Here is a 23,290-nt window from a genome sequence, read left to right as displayed (position 1 = left end):
TAGCTTGGAGATTGCATTATCGGCACTATTGGTTCCATTGTTTAGCAAACTAAATCAATCAATACACCTGAAGTATTTGAAAGCGTCTAATATGTATTTGACCCAGCCCTAGACTGGAAATAACCTTCAACATTTGAATATCACGGGAGATTAGCATAGTCTCACGTCAGATAGCACGACGAGTGTCGCGTAGGAGTGACACGATCTGATGGAAGACAATAGGGAGATCAGAGCACTAGCTCAATATGAGCTAAATATGGTACCTAACACAACCACAGAAAAATAGGGCTAAATGTCCAATCAAATCAAATCAAATTGTATTTGTCACATGTGTCGAATACAACAGGTTTAGACTTTACAGTGAAATGCTTACTTACATGCTTAACCAACAATACAGTTTTAAGAAAATCCCCCAAAATATAAGAGATAAGAATAGCAAATAATGAAAGAGCAGTAGTAAATAACAATAGCGGGGCTATGTACAGGGGGTACCGGTACAGAGTCAATGTGTCAATGTGCGGGGGGCACCGGTGTCGAGGTAATTGAGGTAATTATGTACATGTAGGTAGAGTTATTAAAGTGACTATGCAAATGTGTGGTCGTTTTGAAGTTTTAAATGCTTGCTTATTTGCTATTCAAACATTTGGGATAAATAACTAATGTACTGTAAGAGATACTTTCCAGTGCTGGACAGAGATATGAGTTCTGAAATTCTAGTTTAATTAAAAATAGCATGATAATAGGCAGAATCTACCGCACACCCAAAACCGATTAGTGAAGGTGCTGGAGGCAAAATGCAAAACTACAAACTGCAGATGTTTTACATTTTAAAATGAATATTAGTAACACCCTTGTGGGGCGTTGTTGTGTTGAACTCATCCCTAAGCGACATACAAGTAACTGAATTATTTCACTTTAATGGTTATGTGTTAATCAAACCGATTAACAGAACATAATATTTATTAATCCAATCTAATTGCATTTTATTCAATCTATTATTTATTAAGTCATTTTTGTCTCTTCCTCATACTTTGTGTAGGCTACCCCTACCAAAAATAAAACATAATACTATATGAAACATCTGTAATGGAAAGCGAAAGAAGCAGGCAACATGTAGTCCAAGTTCATCTACTTCATTCACATGGCAGAATACAATAGAACTCTGAATTGCGTGAATAAAACAAAATATAGAAAACAAAAACACCCACATGCATTATACATGTATAGGGAACTGTTTATGTAGCCTAAGTTTAGGTCAAACATATGTCCGTGCTATCTCTGTGCACCACACAGGAAGACAGTGTCAGGGGGAAATGATTGCATGGTGTGAGAAGGATGTTATGTTTATTATGTCTGTGACATGTTGAATGATCTGATCAGTAGCTAAGTGAAGAAGTCGTTTTTTGACTTAAGGACTGTGGAACAGTAACACCTTGGTTTACAGCAAGACTATATAGTATTTGTTTGTTTTGGAGAGAGGGAAGGAGAGAGAACGAGGGAGTAGAGTGTAAAGAGAGCGAAAGAGAGGGAGAGGGAAGGAGAGGGTGTGTTTGAGAGGTAAGGGTGACAGGAAGAAACTTGAGAGAGAGAGAGAGAAGTCCAACACAGCTACTGAAACATGTCAGCTGTTGGTTAAGGGGGGTTGAAGAAGAAAAATAGTTAATAGGGAAGAGGTGTGAGAGACAGAGAGGCAGGGTCAGGGTGTATGCATGCCAGCACAATGGAGAGACCCTCTTGTCTCCCACGGAGCAGCAAGATGAACAGCTACATCACCAACGCCATCTCTGACTTCTTCTTCAAGTATGAGACCCCCCGCCAGGTGCTGGTGCAGAACAGGAGAGTGGGGGTCGTGTGCCGATTGATTCAGCTGGGGGTCCTGGCTTACATCATCGGGTAAGACTCTTTTAAAGGATTATGTTATTTACCGGGACTCTACTGGCATGCAAACTTAGAGTGGAGCGTGGTGAGCATGTGAGTTAGTGTGTGAGCTTGTCTGTTGCAAGTTTCAGCAAGACTGAGTTATTTCTCGACTGCAAAATGCATGACCCAGCTTTTGTTATTTACACTCAATGGCTTGTTTGTTGAACTGTCAAATTGTGTTGTGTGTAGTGGAGATCTTTACAAAGTAAAACACTACAAAGTAAAACGCTACAGATCACGAGATATCTGACCAAATTAGGAAGTGATATTTAAAGATGCAGTCTGGGATCTTGAGCACTGACAAATTTGTAACATATAGTACAAATTGCAAAGCAAAAATGTATACATAACATATACGAAATGGATGATATAGCACACAATTGTGCACAATTTTCGGGGACAGTTTTTGCTTGTGAGCGCTACTTTCAAAACTACTGGCTGAAATTATACAAAACCTTTAGAGCACCACTATATGTAAGGGTGATGACTTCATAATGCAAATATAACTATTTGTTTGGCATACAGAAGGGATGTATGTATGGAACTATCTTGTGGATGGATCTAGTGACATCTGTTCTAATTCAGGTTTGATATTTAGGGTGATGAGAGTTGAGTTTTAATGACCAGGGTTGGTGGAGTAACAGATTACATGTCCATTACATGTACATTAAAACATTTAAAATCTCTAATCTGTTACATTACTAGCAAAAATATTGTAATCAGATTACTTCTAGCGTTACTTTTAATTTCAGAAAGCATGTTGGCGAAAAAAAATTCTTGACATCTTTCTGTTCTCACTGACATTCAAATCAGCATTGAAAAAAGGCACGTTTAAGTTTGTTCCGCCTGAGCAAGTCTGACCACAAGTCAAAGACCACTCTGATGACACATCAAATGCGTTTGACGGATTGCAGGAAAAGAGCAGGAATAGGTTTTTGTAGGCTACAGTCCAAGCTATGTCGTCCAATGTTGCGACTGCTATCAGCCTCCAAAGATTATCCAACTTGGATAAACGTTTGGAGGTAAGGGAGTGGCCGAAATTGACACAGTTGTTACCCGGAGGAAAATTGGGGAGGGTCATATTTTTTTCAATTTCAGTCAGTGGGAGGGTTTAGTATTTTTTTATTTAGTCCAAGGAGGGTCATGTAATATGTAATCAATTAACAAACCTAACACAATCGTAAATATAAGCGCTGGCGGTGGCACTATAGGTTCAGGGGTGTGTCAGAAATATTTTTTGCAATCTTTACATTCAGAAATGATCTTTACAGTGCTTGTTGGTGGTGGTGCGAAAGGACTGGGTTTTAATGATTAAACCAGTTGTGGGTGTGTCGAGGCTTAGCCCCTTACTGGCCAATATGTGGTTGCTTCAAGTTGTTTATTTATGATATTTTATGTATGTGTTGCCATGGAATCAACTCCAATTCAAATGTTAGTCCCATTATAGTTTGTTAAACAGAATTGTCCGTAGAGCTCCGAGACAAGATTGTGTCGAGGCACAGATCTGGGGAAGCGTACCAAAACGTTTTTCAGCAGCAGGCACTGGGAGACTAGTCAGGAGCGAGACAAAGATTAACGGAGCAAAGTACAGAGAGATCCTTGATGAAAAACTGCTCCAGAGTGCTCAGGACCTCAGACTGGGACGAAGGTTCACCTTCCAACAGGACAACAACCCTAAGCACACAGCCAAGACAACGCAGGGTGCTTCGGGACAAGTCTCTGAATGTCCTTGAGTGGCCCAGCCAGAGCCCGAATTTGAACCTGATCAAGCATTTCTGGAAAAAACTGAAAATAACTGTGCAGCAACGCTCCCCATCCAACTGAACAGAGCTTGAGAGGATCTGCAGAGAGGAATGGGAGAACCTCCCCAAATACATGTGTGACAAACCTGTAGCATCATACCCAAGAAGACTCGAGGCAGTAATCGCTGTCAAAGGTGCTTTAACAAAGTACTGAGTAAAGGGTCTGAATACTTAAATAAATGTGATATTTCAGTGTTTTATTTTATTGTGTGTAGATTGATTAGGGAAAAAAACGATTTAATCAATTTTAGAATAAGGCGTGACAAAATGTGGAAAAAGTCAAGGGGTCTGAATACTTTCTTAATGCACTGTACATATTGGAACCATCTTACAGATCACATTCACATCTCCAGAAGTTGCATTGCATGTGCACCATGGACGTTCTTACCATAAAACCAGGACATTGTGATTCATTCTAATTTTGGTTTTAATCAAATTAAATTTAAAAAAACAAGCTATCTGTTCATTTTTTTCAACAACAACAATACATTTATGTAAAATGTAATGATTTCATAAAATCACCAGGATACAATAGGCTAGACACATTGGTGTTGATCCAGCATTCATTAAATTAGGCCTAGGGTAAGGGTAGCCTATGGAGGGATTTTGGTTTTAAAAATGGGAAATGGCAAACAAGCAATTGTTACAGGAAAATAACTTCTAAATACGATGTTTACCGGTATTCACCACAGTTCTCATGTAATTTCCTGATGGGCATGGACACATGTAGCCTACATCATGGAGGGGGTTTTACGCACCTCCAAAGCATGGCTAAAATAATGTAGGCATGCCAACAATAGATAGACAAAAAGGGAAAGTCAGCTTACTGTTTTGTATCTTCAGGGCTCCACCTCGTCCCGATGCGTTGTCCATTATTTCCAAGGTGTTTATCCCTTACTTAAATATTAATTAAACCAAAAATTCCTTATTAGGCTATACAGTCATTCTACAGTACCTTTTAAATCACTTTTAGAAATATGAGTTTGTCCAGTCTTTGGTTTGAGGATCATCAGCTTTGCATGCCTAGTTTGTTAATTTAGCCTAGCAGATGCTCTTTTATTCCCATGCCCTAATCACAGTCAACAAACATCTATTTTGTAACAACAATATCATGGAATAGAATAAATTAGAAAATTATAGTTTCTGTAATAAAAAAAAGCTAGTTCTACAAGTGCATATAGGCCTACCTAATGATATGCAGATACTGTGTTAAAAACAAATGGCTTTTTTTACTCTTTTCGAATTCATGTTCTGTTGTGGTATTAAACGATTCTGCTCGTCTACATTCATGTAAAATTGTGTAGAAGTGCATGAAATGCATTTATTCAAGGTTATTTTTCCTTGGACAGCAAATAAGATGATAGATTCATGCATTACTTTTATTATCATGGTGATATTTTCATCGCTAACCTTGTCAGCGGCAGAATGTGCATCCACATGCTGGCTACTTTGTCATGTAGGCTAATGCTTACAAAACGAAGAACAGTTTCTAAAACCACAAATCTAAAGGATCTGGTCTGTCCTAAGAGTGAGGGTAAACGTTAGGCATGTTCTCTGCTATCCACTTTATGTTGTAATTATTATTTTAGGTATTGTGGAGGGTCAATTTGACGTCTGCAGTGGCCATAAAGCATTTATTGCGATGCGGCCTCCGCATAATTTAGAGCATTCATACTTCTTGTGCTTCGCAGGAACAGAGTAGAGCTGTTGTGAAGGAAGTTGGCCATCTCCGGGTGGCGCAGTGGTCTAGGGCACTGCATCACAGTGCTAGCTGCGCCACCAGAGTCTCTGGGTTCGCGCCCAGGCTCTGTCGCAGCCGTCCGCAACCGGGAGGTCAGTGGGGCGACGCACAATTGGCATAGCGTCGTCCGGGTTAGGGAGGGTTTGGCCGGTAGGGATATCCTTGTCTCAGTATGTAAAATGTAATAAAATGTATACACTCTACTGTAAGTCGCTCTGGATAAGAGCGTCTGCTAAATGACTAAAATGTAAATGTAAAAATGTAAGTTGTCAAGGAAGTGAGTTTGTGTTTATACAGGACCTCCCGGCCCCAGGACCTCCCTCGTTTGGCATTATCGATCATAGTCTGCTGCTGGAAAAACGTATGTGTTATGGATTTACACCCCCTGTTATATTGTGGATAAAGAGTTACCTGTCTAACAGAACACAGAGGTTGTTCTTTAATGGAAGCCTCTCCAACATAATCCAGGTAGAATCAGGAATTCCCCAGGGCAGCTGTCTAGGCCTCTTACTTTTTAAAATCTTTATTAACGACATGCCACTGGCTTTGAGTAAAGCCATTGTGTCTATGTATGCAAATGACTCAACACTATACAAGTCAGCTACTACAGCGACTGAAATGACTGCAACACTTAACAAAGAGCTGCACTTAGTTTCAGAATGGGTGGCAAGGAATAAGTTATTCCTAAATATTTCAAAAAACTAAAAGCATTGTATTTGGGACAAATCATTCAATAAACCCTAAATCTTGTAAAAAATTATGTGGAAACTGAGAAATTTGAGGTGACTAAACTGCTTGGAGTAACCTGGATTGTAAACTCCCGTGGTCAAAACATATTGCCACAGTAGATAAGATGGGGAGAAGTCTGTCCATAATAAAGCGCTGCTCTATCTTCTAAACAACACTATCAACAAGGCAGGTCCTACAGGCTCCAGTTTTGTCGCACCTGGACTACTTTTCAGTCGTGTGGTCAGGTGGCACAAAGAGGGACTTAGGAAAAGTGCAATTGGCTCAGAACAGGGCAGCACGGCTGGCCCTTGGATGTACACCGAGAGCTAATGTTAATAATATGCATGTCAATCTCTCCTGGCTCAAAGTGGAGGAGAGTTTGACTTCATCACTACTTGTGAGAGGTATTGACATGTTGAAAGCACCGAGCTGTCTGTTTAAACAACTAGCACACAGCTCAGACACCCGTGCATACCCCACAAGACATGCCACCAGAGGTATCTTCACAGTTCCCAAGTCCAGAACAGACTATAGGAGTATGTCACAGTATGTCCATGACTTCATGGAACTCTATTCCACATCAGGTAACTGATGCAAGCAGTAGAATCAGATTTTAAAAAACAGATAAAAATACACCTTATGAAACAGTGGGGACTGTGAAGCAACACAAACATAGGCACAGACACATGCATATACACACATCATAACATACTCACTATTTTTAATTTTTTATTTTTTATTTCACCTTTATTTAACCTGGTAGGCCAGTTGAGAACAAGTTCTCATTTACAAATGCGACCTGGCCAAGATAAAGCAAAGCAGTGCGACAAAAACAACAACACAGAGTTACCCATAAACAAACGTACAGTCAATAACACAATAGAAAAATCTTATGTACAGTGTGGATTTTGTTTTGTAGATATGTGGTAATGGAGTAACGGCCTGAGGGCACACACTTAGTGTGTTGTGAAATCTGATATGAATGTATTGTAATGTTTTAAAATTGTGTAACTGCCTTAATTTTGTCGGACCTCAGGAAGCAGCTAATGGGGATCCATAATAAAGACAAATACAAATACCTACCGTCAACCAATCATGTCAGTGTGGAGCTATACAGAACCTTCCACATTGTTATTTTTTTTTTGGAGGAGCACGGCAATGTGGTATGGAGCTCAATTTGGCCTCTGCAGGCCTCGGAGGCCCCGCAACTACGTCACACCTGCCTCCAACCATATTTTCGGATCAAGCAAAAAAGCCTATTTATTTTTTAACTCAAAGCAATGAGCCCAATCAGTCCTCTATGACAGCAAAATCATAAACAATAGAGTAGGCAAATTAGTCCTTCGTTTTGGGGTTATGCTTAGGTATAGCAAATTGGCTAATCTGTATTTCCACATTTCAAAGTAATGTTTTTGAAGATTAAGGGGTATTAAATTGAAATGACTTAAAATCTGGTAGAGTTTTTAGCCTAATCATATTAGTATCTGTAGTAGAATGGAATAGGTTAGAAATAGTCTACATAACCAACCCATAAAGTAAAATGCAACATCCATTTATGGCCAGCTATGTAAACTCTAACATTAATTTATCCTGCAATAGATGTTCAATTGGTAATACAAATTTTTGTCTTCTGCTAATGCCTCTTAACTAGGTTGATGTCTATTGGGACAAATCTTGTTCTTAAGGCAGAACTGAGTGATTTTCAGCTGAAAATCCCAAATTTGCTGAATTGTAAAAAACAATTTATTGGGTTGCTTTTTGGTCTTAATAATATAAGGTTAGGGTTAGGTATTAGGGTTAGCAGTGTGGTTATGGTTAGGGCTATTTAAGGTTAGGATTAGGCATAAGAGCTAGCTATGTGGTAAGGTTAAGGTTAGGTTTAAAATCAGATTTTATGACTTTGTGGCTGTTCCAACTACTAACCTTAAGGGAAAAGTAATCTAAAAGTAACTGAAAGTAATCAAGTAATCAGGTTGCGATGCTGAGTTTGGGTAATCCAGAAGTTACGTTACTGATTAACATTTTGGACAAGTAACTAGTAACTGTAATGGATTACATTTAGAAAGTAATCTAGTGTACCCAACCTAATGACTTGATTTTTTTTTAGTAGGTGGATCAGCTTTAATATTGCGGATAGATTGTTGCTTCCATCAATGTAATTGTCTGCATCATTTACAATCCCCCATATATTTTTGGGGTGAATATATCTATATATATATACATACATACACATATATACAGTGGGCTCCAAAATTACTGGCACCCCTGACTGGCAATGCACAAATAATACTTAAAAAAATATACACTGCTCAAAAAAATAAAGGGAACACTTAAAGAACACAATGTAACTCCAAGTCAATCACACTTCTGTGAAATCAAACTGTCCACTTAGGAAGCAACACTGATTGACAATAAATTTCACATGCTGTTGTGCAAATGGAATAGACAAAAGGTGGAAATTATAGGCAATTAGCAAGGCACCCCCAAAAAAGGAGTGATTCTGCAGGTGGTGACCACAGACCACTTCTCAGTTCCTATGCTTCCTGGCTGATGTTTTGGTCACTTTTGAATGCTGGCGGTGCTCTCACTCTATTGGTAGCATGAGACGTAGTCTACAACCCACACAAGTGGCTCAGGTAGTGCAGTTCATCCATGATGGCACATCAATGCGAGCTGTGGCAAAAAGGTTTGCTGTGTCTGTCAGCGTAGTGTCCAGAGCATGGAGGCGCTACCAGGAGACAGGCCAGTACATCAGGAGACGTGGAGGAGGCCGTAGGAGGGCAACAACCCAGCAGCAGGACCGCTACCTCCGCCTTTGTGCCAGGAGGTGCACTACCAGCGCCCTGCAAAATGACCTCCAGCAGGCCACAAATGTGCATGTGTCTGCTCAAACGGTCAGGAACAGACTCCATGAGGGTGGTATGAGGGCCCGACGTCCACAGGTGGGGGTTGTGCTTACAGCCCAACACCGTGCAGGACGTTTGGCATTTGCCAGAGAACAACAAGATTGGCATATTCGTCACTGGCGCCCTGTGCTTTTCACAGATGAAAGCAGGTTCACACTGAGCACATGAGCACATGTGACAGACGTGACAGAGTCTGGAGACACCGTGGGGAACGTTATACTGCCTGCAACATCCTCCAGCATGACCGGTTTGGCGATGGGTCAGTCATGGTGTTGGGTGGCATTTCTTTGTGGGGCCGCACAGCCCTCCATGTGCTCGCGAGAGGTAGCCTGACTGCCATTAGGTACCGAGATGAGATCCTCAGACCCCTTGTTAGACCATATGCTGACACATGCACATTTGTGGCCTGCTGGAGGTCATTTGCTGGATTGCTGGATTGCTCATTTGCTGGATTGTTGCCCTCCTACGGCCTCCTCCACGTCTCCTGATGTACTGGCCTGTCTCCTGGTAGCGCCTCCATGCTCTGGACACTACGCTGACAGACACAGCAAACCTTTTTGCCACAGCTCGCATTGATGTGCCATCCTGTATGAACTGCACTACCTGAGCCACTTGTGTGGGTTGTAGACTCCGTCTCATGCTACCACTAGAGTGAGAGCACCGCCAGCATTCAAAAGTGACCAAAACATCAGCCAGGAAGCATAGGAACTGAGATTTCCACCTTTTGTCTATTCCATTTGCACAACAGCATGTGAAATTTATTGTCAATCAGTGTTGCTTCCTAAGTGGACAGTTTGATTTCACAGAAGTGTGATTGACTTGGAGTTACATTGTGTTGTTTAAGTGTTCCCTTTATTTTTTTGAGCAGTGTATAAACAATATAATTACAGAGATAAACTCAAAATACCAACATGTGAGAAATTACTGTACTTTATTAATGTTTCAATGGAAGCCACCAAAATCATACAATTATTTGATGCAAAATAAATTTGACCAAAATCAAGGTTTCATAATTATTGGCACTCCTCATTTAGTACTTAGTGCAACCACCTCTGGCAGGGATAACAGCATGGAGTCCTTTCCTGTAATGTTTGACAAGGTTAAGGAACACATTTGGAGGGATTTTGGACCATTCCTCTAAGCAGATCCTTTCAAGATCCTTCACATTCTTAGGTTTGCACTTATCAACTGCCCTCTTCAACTCAGTTCACAAGTATTCGATTGGATTGAGGTCCGGCGACTGAGATAGCCATGGCAGAACATTGATTTTGTTGTCACAGAACCATTTCTGTGTGGATCTTGAGGTATGTGTTGGGTCATTGTCATGTTGGAAAGTCCAACTACGGCCAAGTCCCAGCCTTCTGGCAGAGTGAACCAGATTGTCAGCCAAAATTGCCTGATATTTGGTGGAATTCATTATGTCATCAATCATAACCAGTGCCCCTGGACCTCTGGAATTAAAACAGCCCAAAAAACATCACTGACCCACCAAGGCCTGCAATTCTTTCACAGTGATTCTTGGAGATTTTGTTGCCTCTCTCATCATTCTCCTCCCTATCCTGGGGGGCAAAATGCATTTGCGTCCTCTACCTGTGAGGTTTTCAACTGTTCCATATCTTTTTTTATAATTTCCCTGACAGTGCTCAGTGGTATATTCAATCGTTTACGGATCTTCTTGTAGCCATTACCAGATTTATGAAGGTCTACAACCATCTGTCTCTTTTGAACTGCCAGTTCTTTTGTTTTCTTCATGATGTTGGATGACAAAGGGATATTGCATGTGTGTTACCTCATTTTTATACCCTAGTGAAACAGTAAGTGATGTAATGGCTCAATATAGTTCCCTAAGACTTAGATAAACTTAAATAAGTGGAATTTAATTCCTGGTTTAATTTTGGTAGATGTTATTTACAATAATCTTTAAGGGTGCCATTAATTGTTTGGAGGATATAAATATTTTATTAAATCAATAAATTATTTTGGTGGGATCCATTGAAACATTAATAAATAACATTATTTCTCACATGTTGGTATATTGAGTTTACGTCTATAATTATTTTGTTTATATTTTTTTAAGTATTGTTTGTGCATTGCCAGCCAGGAGTGCCAGTAATTTTGGAGCCCACTCTGTATACATATAAACATTCATACATGTACACATATACTGTATATACATACATACACATACTATTTATATACATATATGCACATATACTTTTTTATATACCTTCCTTTATTATTCCCCGCAAACCCTACCACCCTTCTCCTAATTGGAGTAAGCTAATAAACAATAACATTTACAATTGAAGTCAGAAGTTTACATACACCTTAGCCAAATACATTTAAACTCAGTTTTTCACAATTCCTGGCATTTAATTCAAGTAAAAATTCCCTGTTTTAGGTTTGTTGTCACAGAACCTGTCAGGAGGAGGTCAGTTAGGTCAGTTAGGATCACCACTTTATCCTGTTTGGGCTGCAGGGGCATAATTGAGTAGCCGGATAAAAGGTGCCCATTTCAAACGGCCTCGTACTCAATTCTTGCTCGTACAATATGCATATTATTATTACTATTGGATAGAAAACACTCTCTAGTTTCTAAAACCGTTTGAACTATATCTTTGAGTAAAACAGAACTCCTTTTGCAGCAAACTTCTTGACAGGAAGTGGAAAATCTGAAATCGATGCTCTCTTCTAGGGTCTGCCTATTAAAGTCCTTGATATTTATTCGTTTAGATGCACTTCATACGTCTTCCACTAGATATCGACAAGGAGTGAGAGAAGAAATTGAGTGTGTAACTTGATCTGGGGTCGTATAATAGCTCTTTGTATGACGTGTCACCAGTTTCCTGTTTTCTGGAGAGCGCGTCAAGGGACCTGGATTTGCCTTCTGATAAGCTGTCGTTATGGACGACTAATATCTCCGGCTTTGATTTTATTTGATACATGTGACAATATCATCGTAAAGTATGTTTTTTCAATATAGTTTAATCAGATTATTGAAATTTTTTCGGGAGTTTTGCCGTGTTCCGTTCTCTTCGGTTTGTTGACATGGAGAGATTGGCGCCACTTGGCAAGTGTGCTTGCTAAATCGAGAGGGATAAAGGCCGTTCTAAATCCAAACAACGATTGTTCCCGACAAAGGACCCCTTGTACAACATTCTGATGAAAGATCAGCAAAAGTAGGACCCATTTTATGATGCTATTTCATATATCTGTCGAAAATGTTGTGCTAGTCGTTTGCGCCCAGCTTTTGGGTACTCTCTCGCTATACCTAAGCTGGATGTCGTAATGAAGTTATTTTTTGAATTCTAACACGGCGATTGCATTAAGAACTAGTGTATCTATCATTTCCTATACAACATGTATTTTTTAGTTATGTTTATGAATAGCTATTTGGTCAGAATATGTGTGTCAGAAAAAGTGTCAGAAAAATATCCGGATGTTGTGGGAAAAAGATGCTACGTTAGCACAATGTATAACCACTGATTTCAGCTCTAAATATGCACATTTTCGAACAAAATATAAGTGTATCTATAACCTGATGTTATAGGACTGTCATCTGATAAAGCTTATCAAGGTTAGTCAAAAATTATATATCTTTTGCTGGTTTGTGACGATCGCTAACTTTTGCTACTGGGGAAGGGCTTGTGTTTCTGGCTATTGTGGTAAGCTAATATAACGCTATATTGTGTTTTCGCTGTAAAATTGGCTGGAATCAAAAGATGCCTGTCTTTCATTTGCTGTACACTATGTATTTTTCAGAAATGTTTTATGATGAGTATTTAGGTATTTGACGTTGGTGTCTGTAATTATTCTGTCTGCTTTCGGTGCAATTTCTGATTGTAGCTGCAATGTAAACTATGATTTATATCTGAAATATGCACATTTTTCGAACAAAACATAGATTTATTGAATAACATGTTATAGGACTGTCATCTGATGAAGTTGTTTGTTGGTTAGTTTGGTTGGTTCTTGGTTAGTTAGGTTGGCTTTGTGCATGCTACCTGTGCTGTGAAAAATGTCTGTCCTTTTTTGTATTTGGTGGTGAGCTAACATAAATATACGTGCTGTTTTCGCTGTAAAACATTTAAAAAATCGGACATGTTTGCTGGATTCACAAGATGTGTACCTTTCATTTGCTGTATTGGACTTGTTAATGTGTGTAAGTTAAATATTTCAAAAAAATATATTTTGAATTTCGCGCCCTGCACTTGAAGTGGCTGTTGTCATATTGTGGCCGGCCTCGGGCTTGCAGCCAGAAGAAGTTATTTTAAGAATGTGAAATGTCAGGATAAAAGTAGCGAGAATTATTTATTTCAGCTTTTATTTCTTTCATCACATTCCCAGTGGGTCAGAAGTTTACATACACTCAATTAGTATTTGGTAGCATTGCCTTTAAATTGTTTAACTTGGGTCAAACATTTCGGGTAGCCTTCCTCAAGCTTCCCACAATAAGTTGGGTGAATTTTGGCCCACTCCTCCTGACAGAGCTGTTGTAACTGAGTTAGGTTTGTAGGCCTCCTTGCTCGCACACGCTTTTTCAGTTCTGCCCACAAATTTTCTATGGGATTGAGGTCAGGGCTTTGTGATGGCCATTCCAATACCTTGACCTTGTTGTCCTTAAGCCATTTTGCCACAACTTTTGAAGTATGCTTGGGTCATTGTCCATTTGGAAGACCCATTTCCGACCAAGCTTTAACTTCCTGACTGATGTCTTGAGATGTTGCTTCAATATATTCACATAATTTTCCTATGTCATGATGCCATCTATTTTGTGAAGTGCACCAGTCCCTCCTGCAGCAAAGCACCCCCACAACATGATGCTGCCACCCCTGTGCTTCACGGTTGGGATGGTGTTCTTCGGCTTGCAAGCATCCCCCTTTTTCCTCCAAACATAACGAGGGTCATAATGGCCAAACAGTTCTATTTTTGTTTCATCAGACCAGAGGACATTTCTCCAAAAAGTACGATCTTTGTCCCCATGTGCAGTTGCAAACCGTAGTCTGGCTTTTTTTATGGAGGTTTAGGAGCAGTGGCATCTTCCTTGCTGAGCGGCCTTTCAGGTTATGTCGACATAGGACTCGTTTTACTGTGGATATAGATACTTTGTACCTGTTTCCTCCAGCATCTTCACAAGGTCCTTTGCTGTTGTTCTGGGATTGATTTGCAATTTTCGCACAAAGTACGTTCATCTCTAGGAGACAGAACGCGTCTCCTTCCTGAGCGGTATGATGGCTGCGTGGTCAAATGGTGTTTATACTTGCATACTATTGTTTGTACAGATGAATGTGGTGCCTCTAGGCTTTTGGAAATTGTTCCCAAGGATGAACCAGAGTTGTGGAGGTCTACAATTTTTTTCTTCTGAGGTCTTGGCTGATTTCTTTTGATTTTCCCATGATGTCAAGCAAAGAGGCACTGAGTTTGAAGGTAGGCCTTGAAATACATCCACAGGTACACCTCCAATTGACTCGAATGATGTCAATTAGCCTATCAGAAGCAATTACTTGTGTCATTGTCACGTCCTGACCTTAGTTCCTTTTTTATGTCTCTATTTTAGTTTGGTCAGGGCGTGAGTTGGGGTGGGCATTCTATGTTTTGTTCTGTGTGTTTATATTTTATGTTGTAGGTCTAGGTTTTCTGTTTCTATGTGTTTGGCCTGGTATGGTTCTCAATCAGAGGCAGCTGTCTATCGTTGTCTCTGATTGAGAGCCATACTTAGGTTGCCTGTTTTCCCACTATGATTTGTGGGTAGTTGTTTTCTGTGTCTGTGTTTGTCCATACAGAAATGTTTCAGTCTCGGTCATTCTCTTTTTGTTTTGTCATTCAGTGTTCATGTCATTCAGTGTTTGTCATTCAGTGTTTTCATTAAAATGGATACTTACCACGCTGCACATTGGTCCGATCTTTCATACTTGCTTATCAGACGAGGACGAGTCATGCACAAAGTAGATGTCCTAACCGACTTGCCAAAACTACAGTTTGTTCTCAAGAAATTTGTGGAGTGGTTGAAAAAATAGTTTTAATGACTCCAACCTAAGTGTATGTAAACTTCTGACTTCAACTGTAGGTTTCTACTTCCAGCTTATACATACTATTCACTTTTTGCATACAGGATGAATAGATGTAAACAGGAACTTTCTTGTGAGTGGCTGTTGTGGCAGCTGAATAATTATCTGGAGGAATAGTGAAGAATGATGGAACAGCAGCTGGCATGTTATACTGTATACTGTGAGCATATAAGGAGCAAGGAGCTAGAGATTAGCTACAGCTAAAGACATCCCTCTTATCACCAGTCTTGGGTAAGGCAACATTACTGCATATTGGGAAACTTGTTCACATAGATAGTCTCATTGCACCAATCCTCTCCTTAGCTTGCAGACTTGCTACATTTACATTACATTTAAGTCATTTAGCAGACGCTCTTATCCAGAGCGACTTACAACTTGGAAAGTTCATACATATTCATCCTGGTCCCCCCGTGGGAATTGAACCCACAACCCTGGCGTTACAAGCGCCATGCTCTACCAACTGAGCCACACGGGACCACATGTAGGTTTGCAAATAGTGTGATGAATCAGTGTTGTGGTAGGCGGATTAATTCTTTGGACTTTCATGTTGTACTTTGTACTTTCTTACTGGATAAGCACCAAAAGACAGACTGTGTTATGTCTCAACAAAACAAATGATTTGTTTACACTTTGTGTGTGCATGTGTGTGTGTATATGCGTGTGTGTGTGCGTGCCTGCGTGTGTGTGTTTTGTGTGTCTGTATACATCTTCAGGCATCTGGACTTTAGGAGCTACAGGATATGAACAGGCTGAGGCATATGCTCACACAGATAACAATCAATTATGGGTAAACTCACAGCTACACTGCAATTTCTCAGAGATTTTCCTCCTTGAGATAATACCAGAAAGGCATGTGACATTTCAAAAGTTCATTCTCTGTTGAAAACACATTAGAGAAACTTAAATACGCTCGGCTTGGCAGATTTAGTCATACCAGAATTATAATACCTCATAAGTTTGTTCTTTCTTTACATCCTAAAGACATTCCCCTACCGTTGGGCCCTTGAGCAAGGCCCTTAACCCCAGAACATGCTCTCCATCCAGGGACGCTGCACTGCAGCTTGACCCTGTGCTTGTCTAAACTATATGTGTTATGTGTGCTGTCTGGGGTTGGGGGGTGATTAGGAACCTGTCCAGGACTCTCTTAATCAGAGCCCTACTGGCTTTGACAGCTCAGAGATAAAAAGATTACTGGGCCTTTCAGCACCTGATCATATTTTACATTTTACATTAACATTTCAATTTGACCTCTGCATGCCTCCGGAGGCTCTGCAATTGCATCGCACCATTCATATGGTGCCACCGGCAACATTTTCGGATCAAGCATAAATTGGCTTCTATCCAGAGCGACTTACAGTAGTGAATGCATACATTTTTGTACTGGTCTCCAGTGGGAATCAAACCCACAACCCTGGCATTGCAAGTGCCATGCTCTACCAACTGAGCCACAAAGGATCAGACAGCTATGGGCCTTAATAGAAGTAGGGCGACTCAAAAGAAATCTGTCTGAAAAACACAGTGTGCTCAGCAAGAGCCACAAAGCCAATCACACATCAAAAAGATCTGTCGCATGGTCTCTCTCTCTCTCTCTCTCTCTCTCTCTCTCTCTCTCTCTCTCTCTCTCTCTCTCTCTCTCTCTCTCTCTCTCTCTCTCTCTCTCTCTCTCTCTCTCTCTCTCTCTCTCTCTCTCTCTCTCTCTCTCTCTCTCTCTCTCTCTCTCTCTCTCTCTCTCTCTCTCTCTCTCTCTCTCTCTCTCTCTCTCTCTCTCTCTCTCTCTCTCTCTCTCTCTCTCTCTCTCTCTCTCTCTCTCTCTCGCTCTCTCTCTCTGCCAGGCCTTGGGACACAGAACAGATACAGATCTTTCTTAGATTGTTCTGGTGGAAAATGCTTTTCCTCATTTCACGCTTTGGTTTCTTCTAATGTAGCTGTTCTTACTGTTCTCTCTATGTGGACTTTAATTCTAATTCAGAAACAACTACAGCGATAGGATTTGTGGGTCATAGCTTGACGGAAACATCCAGTTGAAACGTACCAAGTTCTTTAATTCTTTCAAGTTTAATTACAGCCAAACAATGCTGTGTGTGTGTGTGTGCGTGTGTGTGTGCGACACTTGTGACTTTAGCTGTAAGGCAGTGGCAGGGAGTTGTAGATGTGTGTAACATCCTGTTTCTGGGGCTTGATGCCAGGGGGTTATTACTTTATATGTCATTTATATAACATCTGTACTTGTTTTATATGTCCTTTTATATTATACGAGCGTACGTAGGTATAGCCCTATGACATCATCTACTTACCTGTTAATTCTCTTGCTCACAAGCTGGTGTCCATCATTCTGGAGAAGGTAGGTTGAGACTGACAGACAGACAGATAGTGCTACTATTAAAAAGGCTGTCCAAGGAAGTCCCTTACTTATCAGCTACACAGAGATACAGTAACAGGCATGTCAGACTCAGCCTTCAAGCTCAATACGAACCCAAATAGGTTAATAACCTGGTATATAGGTCTATTCACCCGTGTGTGCAGATAAATGTGCATGTAACACTACGTAATAATTTCATTGTCATACATTCCATTCATTCCATCCCACCTCTTAACATTCTATGCATTCACTCCCTTGGCGTCTGGAAATCTATGGCAGTGTCCCAAATGGCACCTTATTCACTACATAGTGCACTACTTTTGACCAGAGCCCTATGGGCCCTGGTCCATATGGCTCTTTAAAGACTCTTTAAAGTGGCAATCAGCAGTAGAAACAGTAACAAAGCATCCTCCCCGCTTCTGATTCGGTAAAACGCTGAGGGATGGGGCTGGAGAAATGTAACCACTCTCGAATTCATAGACAGAGCTATGGATGCAAGGACTGACCATCCATGATATCAAAATGATAGTTTTAACCATGTAGCCATGAGGCTATATAGGGTTTGTTTACATTTACATTGTTTACAAACATTGGAGTAAAACAACCTTATATTTTGGGTTCTGATTGGGTACGACAGTTGAACTAAGCCCATGAGGAATTTATAAGTTATATTCTTCAATAATCAATGGGCACATATCATTAATTATGGATGTAGCAACTGCTGATTGTTCTTTTAATCCTACCTTAATTCAACATCACCTGGTGATAGCCAGCTTGCTTTGGGATTACTGTGTTTCTGCCTAATTCTCACTGCTGTGAGAGAGTCCTATCAGTCTGTGTGAAGATAGTACAAAAAAATTACCATAAACATTGTTATAATCTGGCAGTGTGATTTGAAACTTTCTTCAACAATGTGAGTTATAAAGAGGAGACAGTTTAGTAAACTGAGAAATATATAAACAGTCTTTAGTTTACTATAAATCACCTCTGTATGACGCACATTGTTGAAGAAAAGTTTCAAATTAAATCACACTGCAAGATAAGGTTTATGGTATTTTTTGCACACTAAGAAGATGTGCAAAATAAGTAATTCTATGCGTTATGCATTTCACAAGTATTTTTGCATCACACATTGAAGTGTAAGAGGCTTCCAGTTGTTTAAATGGACTGGACCTTTATACTTACCACCTGGGTCCTGTTTCAGTAATAGTGAAATCAGACCTTCTTACTGTGTACCTGATAGTCAACCATTTTTATAGGAGTAGTTAAAACATGCTAATAAGGTACATAAAAAAAGGTTTGATATACCTCTACTGGTATGCCATCAAGCCCTGGGGTTTTTCCAGACTGAAAGGGTTTAATTGCCTCAAGAAGTTCCTCCCCTGTAAGTTGGCCTTCACATAGGTCTTTCTGTACAATTGATCATTTGACATTAGAATTATTATTAGGGACAAAATCCTTACAATTAACATCCTTCAGTGGAGATGGAGGAGGCTGGAAAGAGAACACATGCTTCAAATATTTAGCTTCCTCTTATAATTTGGTGAATCATGGATGACTCATTTGTAACGAGTTTCTGTAAATAATTTTTGGTTGCATTTCTATGATGGAGATTCAAGAAAAATACAGTGCATTTTTCACTATTTTCCATCCAGTTCGCTGTATTTTTGTAATACATTACACTTGATCGTTCTTAAATATATCCCTCCAGTTCTTTTTGTTTTTCCTCAAACTTATTCTGTGCCTCTATAGTACAGTTTTTTTTCTATCTACCTGTCCTGTTAGTACCTCTATTTCCATTGTCTAATCTCTTTTAACCGAAGCTGCTTTTGTTTTAAAGATGAATATTGAATTAATTGGCCTCTGAAAGGTACATTTGAAAGTGTCCCACACAGTAAGGGGATCTGCTGTACCTATGTCGTGCAGGAAAATGTCAGTTCTAAAATATTCTGCATTAGTTAAGAGCAAATTGTCTTCCAGTAGGCTTTGATTACATTTCCAATATCCCTACCACGTGGAAATTCTGTAAGAGTTATGTGGAGGCCAATTAGATGATGGTTCGATCGCATTCTGTCTCCTATCAACACTTTTTTTTTTACTTTTGGTGCCAGTGAGAATGAAACTAGCTTGATTAATAATAATAATATAACATAATAATAATAATAATATTGATTAAGCCTTCTCCATGTACAGTATATCTCACTAGGTCCGGGTTTGTTAGCCTCTATGTATCCACCAGGTCTAATGTGCCCATAATATTTGTTGTACAGTATATCTCACTAGGTCCGGGTTTGTTAGCCTCTATGTATCCACCAGGTCTAATGTGACCATAATATTTGTTGTACAGTATATCTCACTAGGTCCGGGTTTGTTAGCCTCTATGTATCCACCAGGTCTAATGTGCCCATAATATTTGTTATCTCCTTAAGTGCATACGGGTGATAGTTTGTAGTGTGATTTCCTTTGTGGTCCATTGAAGTACTTAAAACCGTGTTATAATCTCCCACCATAATAATAGGATCGTTTGTTGCTTGTGAGCTCAATAGATTGTTATACATCTTTTTGTGTGGATGTGTGTGGATCAACATTATTTGGACCATATAGATTAATTATCCAAATATTTTTATCGTTCAATACCATATTCAAAAGGATCCACCTTCCTTGCGGATCTGTTTGGACAGTTTGCACATTTGGCTCAAAATTATTATTAATTAATATCATCACCTCTTTTGAATTTCTTTGCCCGTGACAGAAGTTCCTTTTTCCACATAACTTAATCTATAAATGTCAGTGGCGGTTGGCGGTTATGAGGGAGGACACATTTTTTTTCTTCTGAGCATGGCCTTATTTCTATTACAGCATATTGGATGACTGTCATTCGTATTCCATTCACTCAGCTCAAATGTAACATCGGTAGGTTTAGGCTACTGCATGATACTCAAATTTTCCCTGTTACCATCATGGGGTTGCTCGTCATGAGGGAGAGAGATAAACAAAATAGGGATGTAGTGTTGTAGGTGTCACGCCCTGACCTTAGTATTCTTTGTTTTCTTTATTATTTTTGGTTAGGTCAGGGTGTGACAAGGGTGATATATGTTTTTTGTCCTGTCTAGGGTTTTTGTATGTTTATGCGGTTGTTACTAGTCTAGGTGTTTTGTATGTCTATGGTTGCCGAGATTGTTTCTCAATTAGAGGCAGCTGTTTATCGTTGTCTCTGATTGGGAACCATATTTAGGCAGCCATATTCCTTGAGTATTTCGTGGGTGATTGTCAATGGTTAGTTGCCTGTGCCAGCACTATTATTATATAGCTTCACGTTCGTTTTGTTGTTTTTGTATAGTTCATTCAGTGTTCTTTCTTCATTAAAGAAGATGTACTCAAATCACGCTGCGCTTTGGTCTCCTCTATACGACGAACGTGACAGTGGGCCTAGTTTGGAATTACTGCCTCAGCATTGCAGGGTTACTCACAACCAGGTTGTTATCTCGGAGGCCCTGAAGAGCTGGTTGTTAATGTAGAGCTTGTCCAACACCAGGTGCTCTTTCTGGCCCTGTGGTGTTTAAGAATAGGGTAAAGAATGCGTCTACTGTCCACGATCTCTCAAGAATATTGTTAATTGATAGATAAATTGTTTCCGCATAGCCGCGGGAAGTAGAGGTGCTGAGGGTGCTGCAGCACCCCCTGAAAAATCTGAATGTTTATTTACAAAAGTAGTGCACTGGACCTTTAATAGTCCTGTATTAGCGGACCGATACAGCCGTCTACAGCGTGGGCAAAACTTATTTTTTTCCTGTTCATGTTTTCCAAAGCAGCTCTGTCGTCTTTGGCGAATGTTGTTGGGTAACCTTCTTCAGTCTAACCGTCCATTGTGATAGAACGTTTGGTCGGCCACAACTCCTCTGTCTCGCTGGAGGACAGTACTGCTCTTTCCTGCTTTGTCTGTTGACTTAGCATATCATAGGATTTAGCAATACAATTATCTAAGTCTGGTATTTTAAGTTTGCTTCCTTCTTTGAATTGATGGCTAAATTATAATTTCAAACAATCAATAATGAGACAGGTTTGAAGCTCAGCACGTCACTGCAACCTACCACGTCACATCTGCTCAATCTGATGATGATGAGACCGTTATTAAAAATGACAAATATAAAGTTCCCATGATAAAAGCTTCAATGTGAATACGTTATACTACTGAAACAAAGTTTAACGTGAGAAGATGCATTCAGGCCAGCCTTACTGATTGAACGTACATGAACTACATTAGTCATACAACACATCATACATGTATGACACATACAGTACTGTACTGTAACCTTGACTTATACTGTAGCTGTTGGCATCATTTGAAAATGGTTGTCTAGAAATCCTGGCAATACTCATGGATCTTTGCCCTTGCCTGTGGTTTCATATCTCAGATGCTGAAATCCCTAGTCTGGTTCCTCTCAAGGTTTCTGACTGCTGGAGACTTTTCCCTCACCACTGTGCTTCTGCTTGCTTTTTAGGGTTTAGGCCGGGTTACTGTAAAGCACTTTGAGACAACTGTTTGTGCGTTATAAATACATTTGATTGATCTATTGGTTGATTTATGGTATTCTCTGTGTCCTCTCCTCCATCCAGTTGGGTGTTTATCTATGAGAAAGGCTACCAGTCGACAGACACGGCCGTGAGTTCTGTCTTTACTAAGATGAAAGGGGTGGGCTACACCAAGGTGGATGGAGAGGAGAGGGTCTGGGACATGGTCGACTACGTCTTCCCTGTACAGGTGGGTCATTGGCTAACATCTTTCTTGAACAGGTGGCTGAGTGTGGACGAACTAGTACTATAATGAATGAGAAACTGAACAAATGACCTGAAAGGTCACATATCATTACACCCTCTAGGAACTGAGCCTCACAGTACATCTACCAGTGTGCTGTAATACTAGTGCAATAGTAATGCATAATAAAGTACTACGGCGAGGTTCATGCGGGGAAGTCAGACAGATGGTGTCTGACAGATTGAAGAAGAAGAAGAAGAAGGAGGAAAAGGAGGAGGACATGAAGAAGGTGAAGAAGATGAACTGTGGTATCGTGATATCATTGTCAACACACAGGTGTGAGAGTGAAACTGTTTCCTAACTTTCATCAGTGGCTCCTTTGCACACATCCTGATCCCACGCACACACATTAGGCAAATACAGAGACAAGCGGGAGAGTCTCTGTAAACACCGTGACATTGTTTGCCTAAGTGTAGTCAGCTCATGTTGACCGTGACTAAGCAATAAAGAGATACAAAGAAGACACTACTGTTTACTCTGAGGGGTGTGGCCATGATGGGTCTATTTAATTCAGATCCAACCAGTTTGACTGATGGTTAGGAGTAAGGAGATCAATTACCAAAAACAGCAAGAAGGTCAAACACACAAGATTATACAGCCTGTGAACTGTTAACTTATTCAAGGTATTTACCTGAAGATGACCTTGTATGTTATCATAATATATGGTATCTGTTAACTTATTCAAGGTATTTACCTGAAGATTACCATGTCTGTTATCATAATATATCAAATCAAAGTTTATATGTCAGTGCGCCGAATACAACAGCGCCGAATACAGTGAAATGCTTACTTACAGGCTCTAACCAATAGTGCAAAAAAGGTATTAGGTGAACAATAGGTAAGTAAAGAAATAAAACAACAGTAAAAAGACAGGCTATATACAGTAGCGAGGCTATACGAGTAGCGAGGCTACATACAGACACCGGTTAGTCAGGCTGATTGAGGTAGT

General features: G+C 40.0%; 1 protein-coding gene and 1 non-coding gene across 4 annotated transcripts in view; one reads left to right on the top strand and one right to left on the bottom strand.

The window, feature by feature from the left end:
* The first annotated feature begins 1,387 nt into the window (after positions 1-1,387).
* LOC129822090 (P2X purinoceptor 1-like) overlaps positions 1,388-23,290 on the top strand; it is a 55,025-nt gene continuing 33,122 nt past the window's right edge. Inside the window, exons 1-2 of one of the 3 annotated variants that reach the window (XM_055880019.1) lie at positions 1,388-1,893; positions 22,143-22,287. In XM_055880019.1, coding sequence (XP_055735994.1) covers positions 1,706-1,893; positions 22,143-22,287 — 333 coding nt within the window. In that variant the 5' untranslated portion in view covers positions 1,388-1,705. The remainder of the gene's footprint in view (positions 1,894-22,142; positions 22,288-23,290) is intronic. The other 2 variants (XM_055880030.1, XM_055880039.1) reach the window with 2 other exon arrangements.
* On the bottom strand, positions 15,567-15,643 carry trnat-ugu (transfer RNA threonine (anticodon UGU)). The gene has a single exon. It is a non-coding gene; the product is annotated as a tRNA-Thr (tRNA).

Source organism: Salvelinus fontinalis, chromosome 2 (genome assembly GCF_029448725.1).
Source record: "Salvelinus fontinalis isolate EN_2023a chromosome 2, ASM2944872v1, whole genome shotgun sequence".
NCBI lineage: Eukaryota > Metazoa > Chordata > Actinopteri > Salmoniformes > Salmonidae > Salvelinus > Salvelinus fontinalis.
The sequence above is the reverse complement of the archived record's forward strand: the minus strand, read 5'-3'. Positions and strand labels throughout refer to the sequence as shown.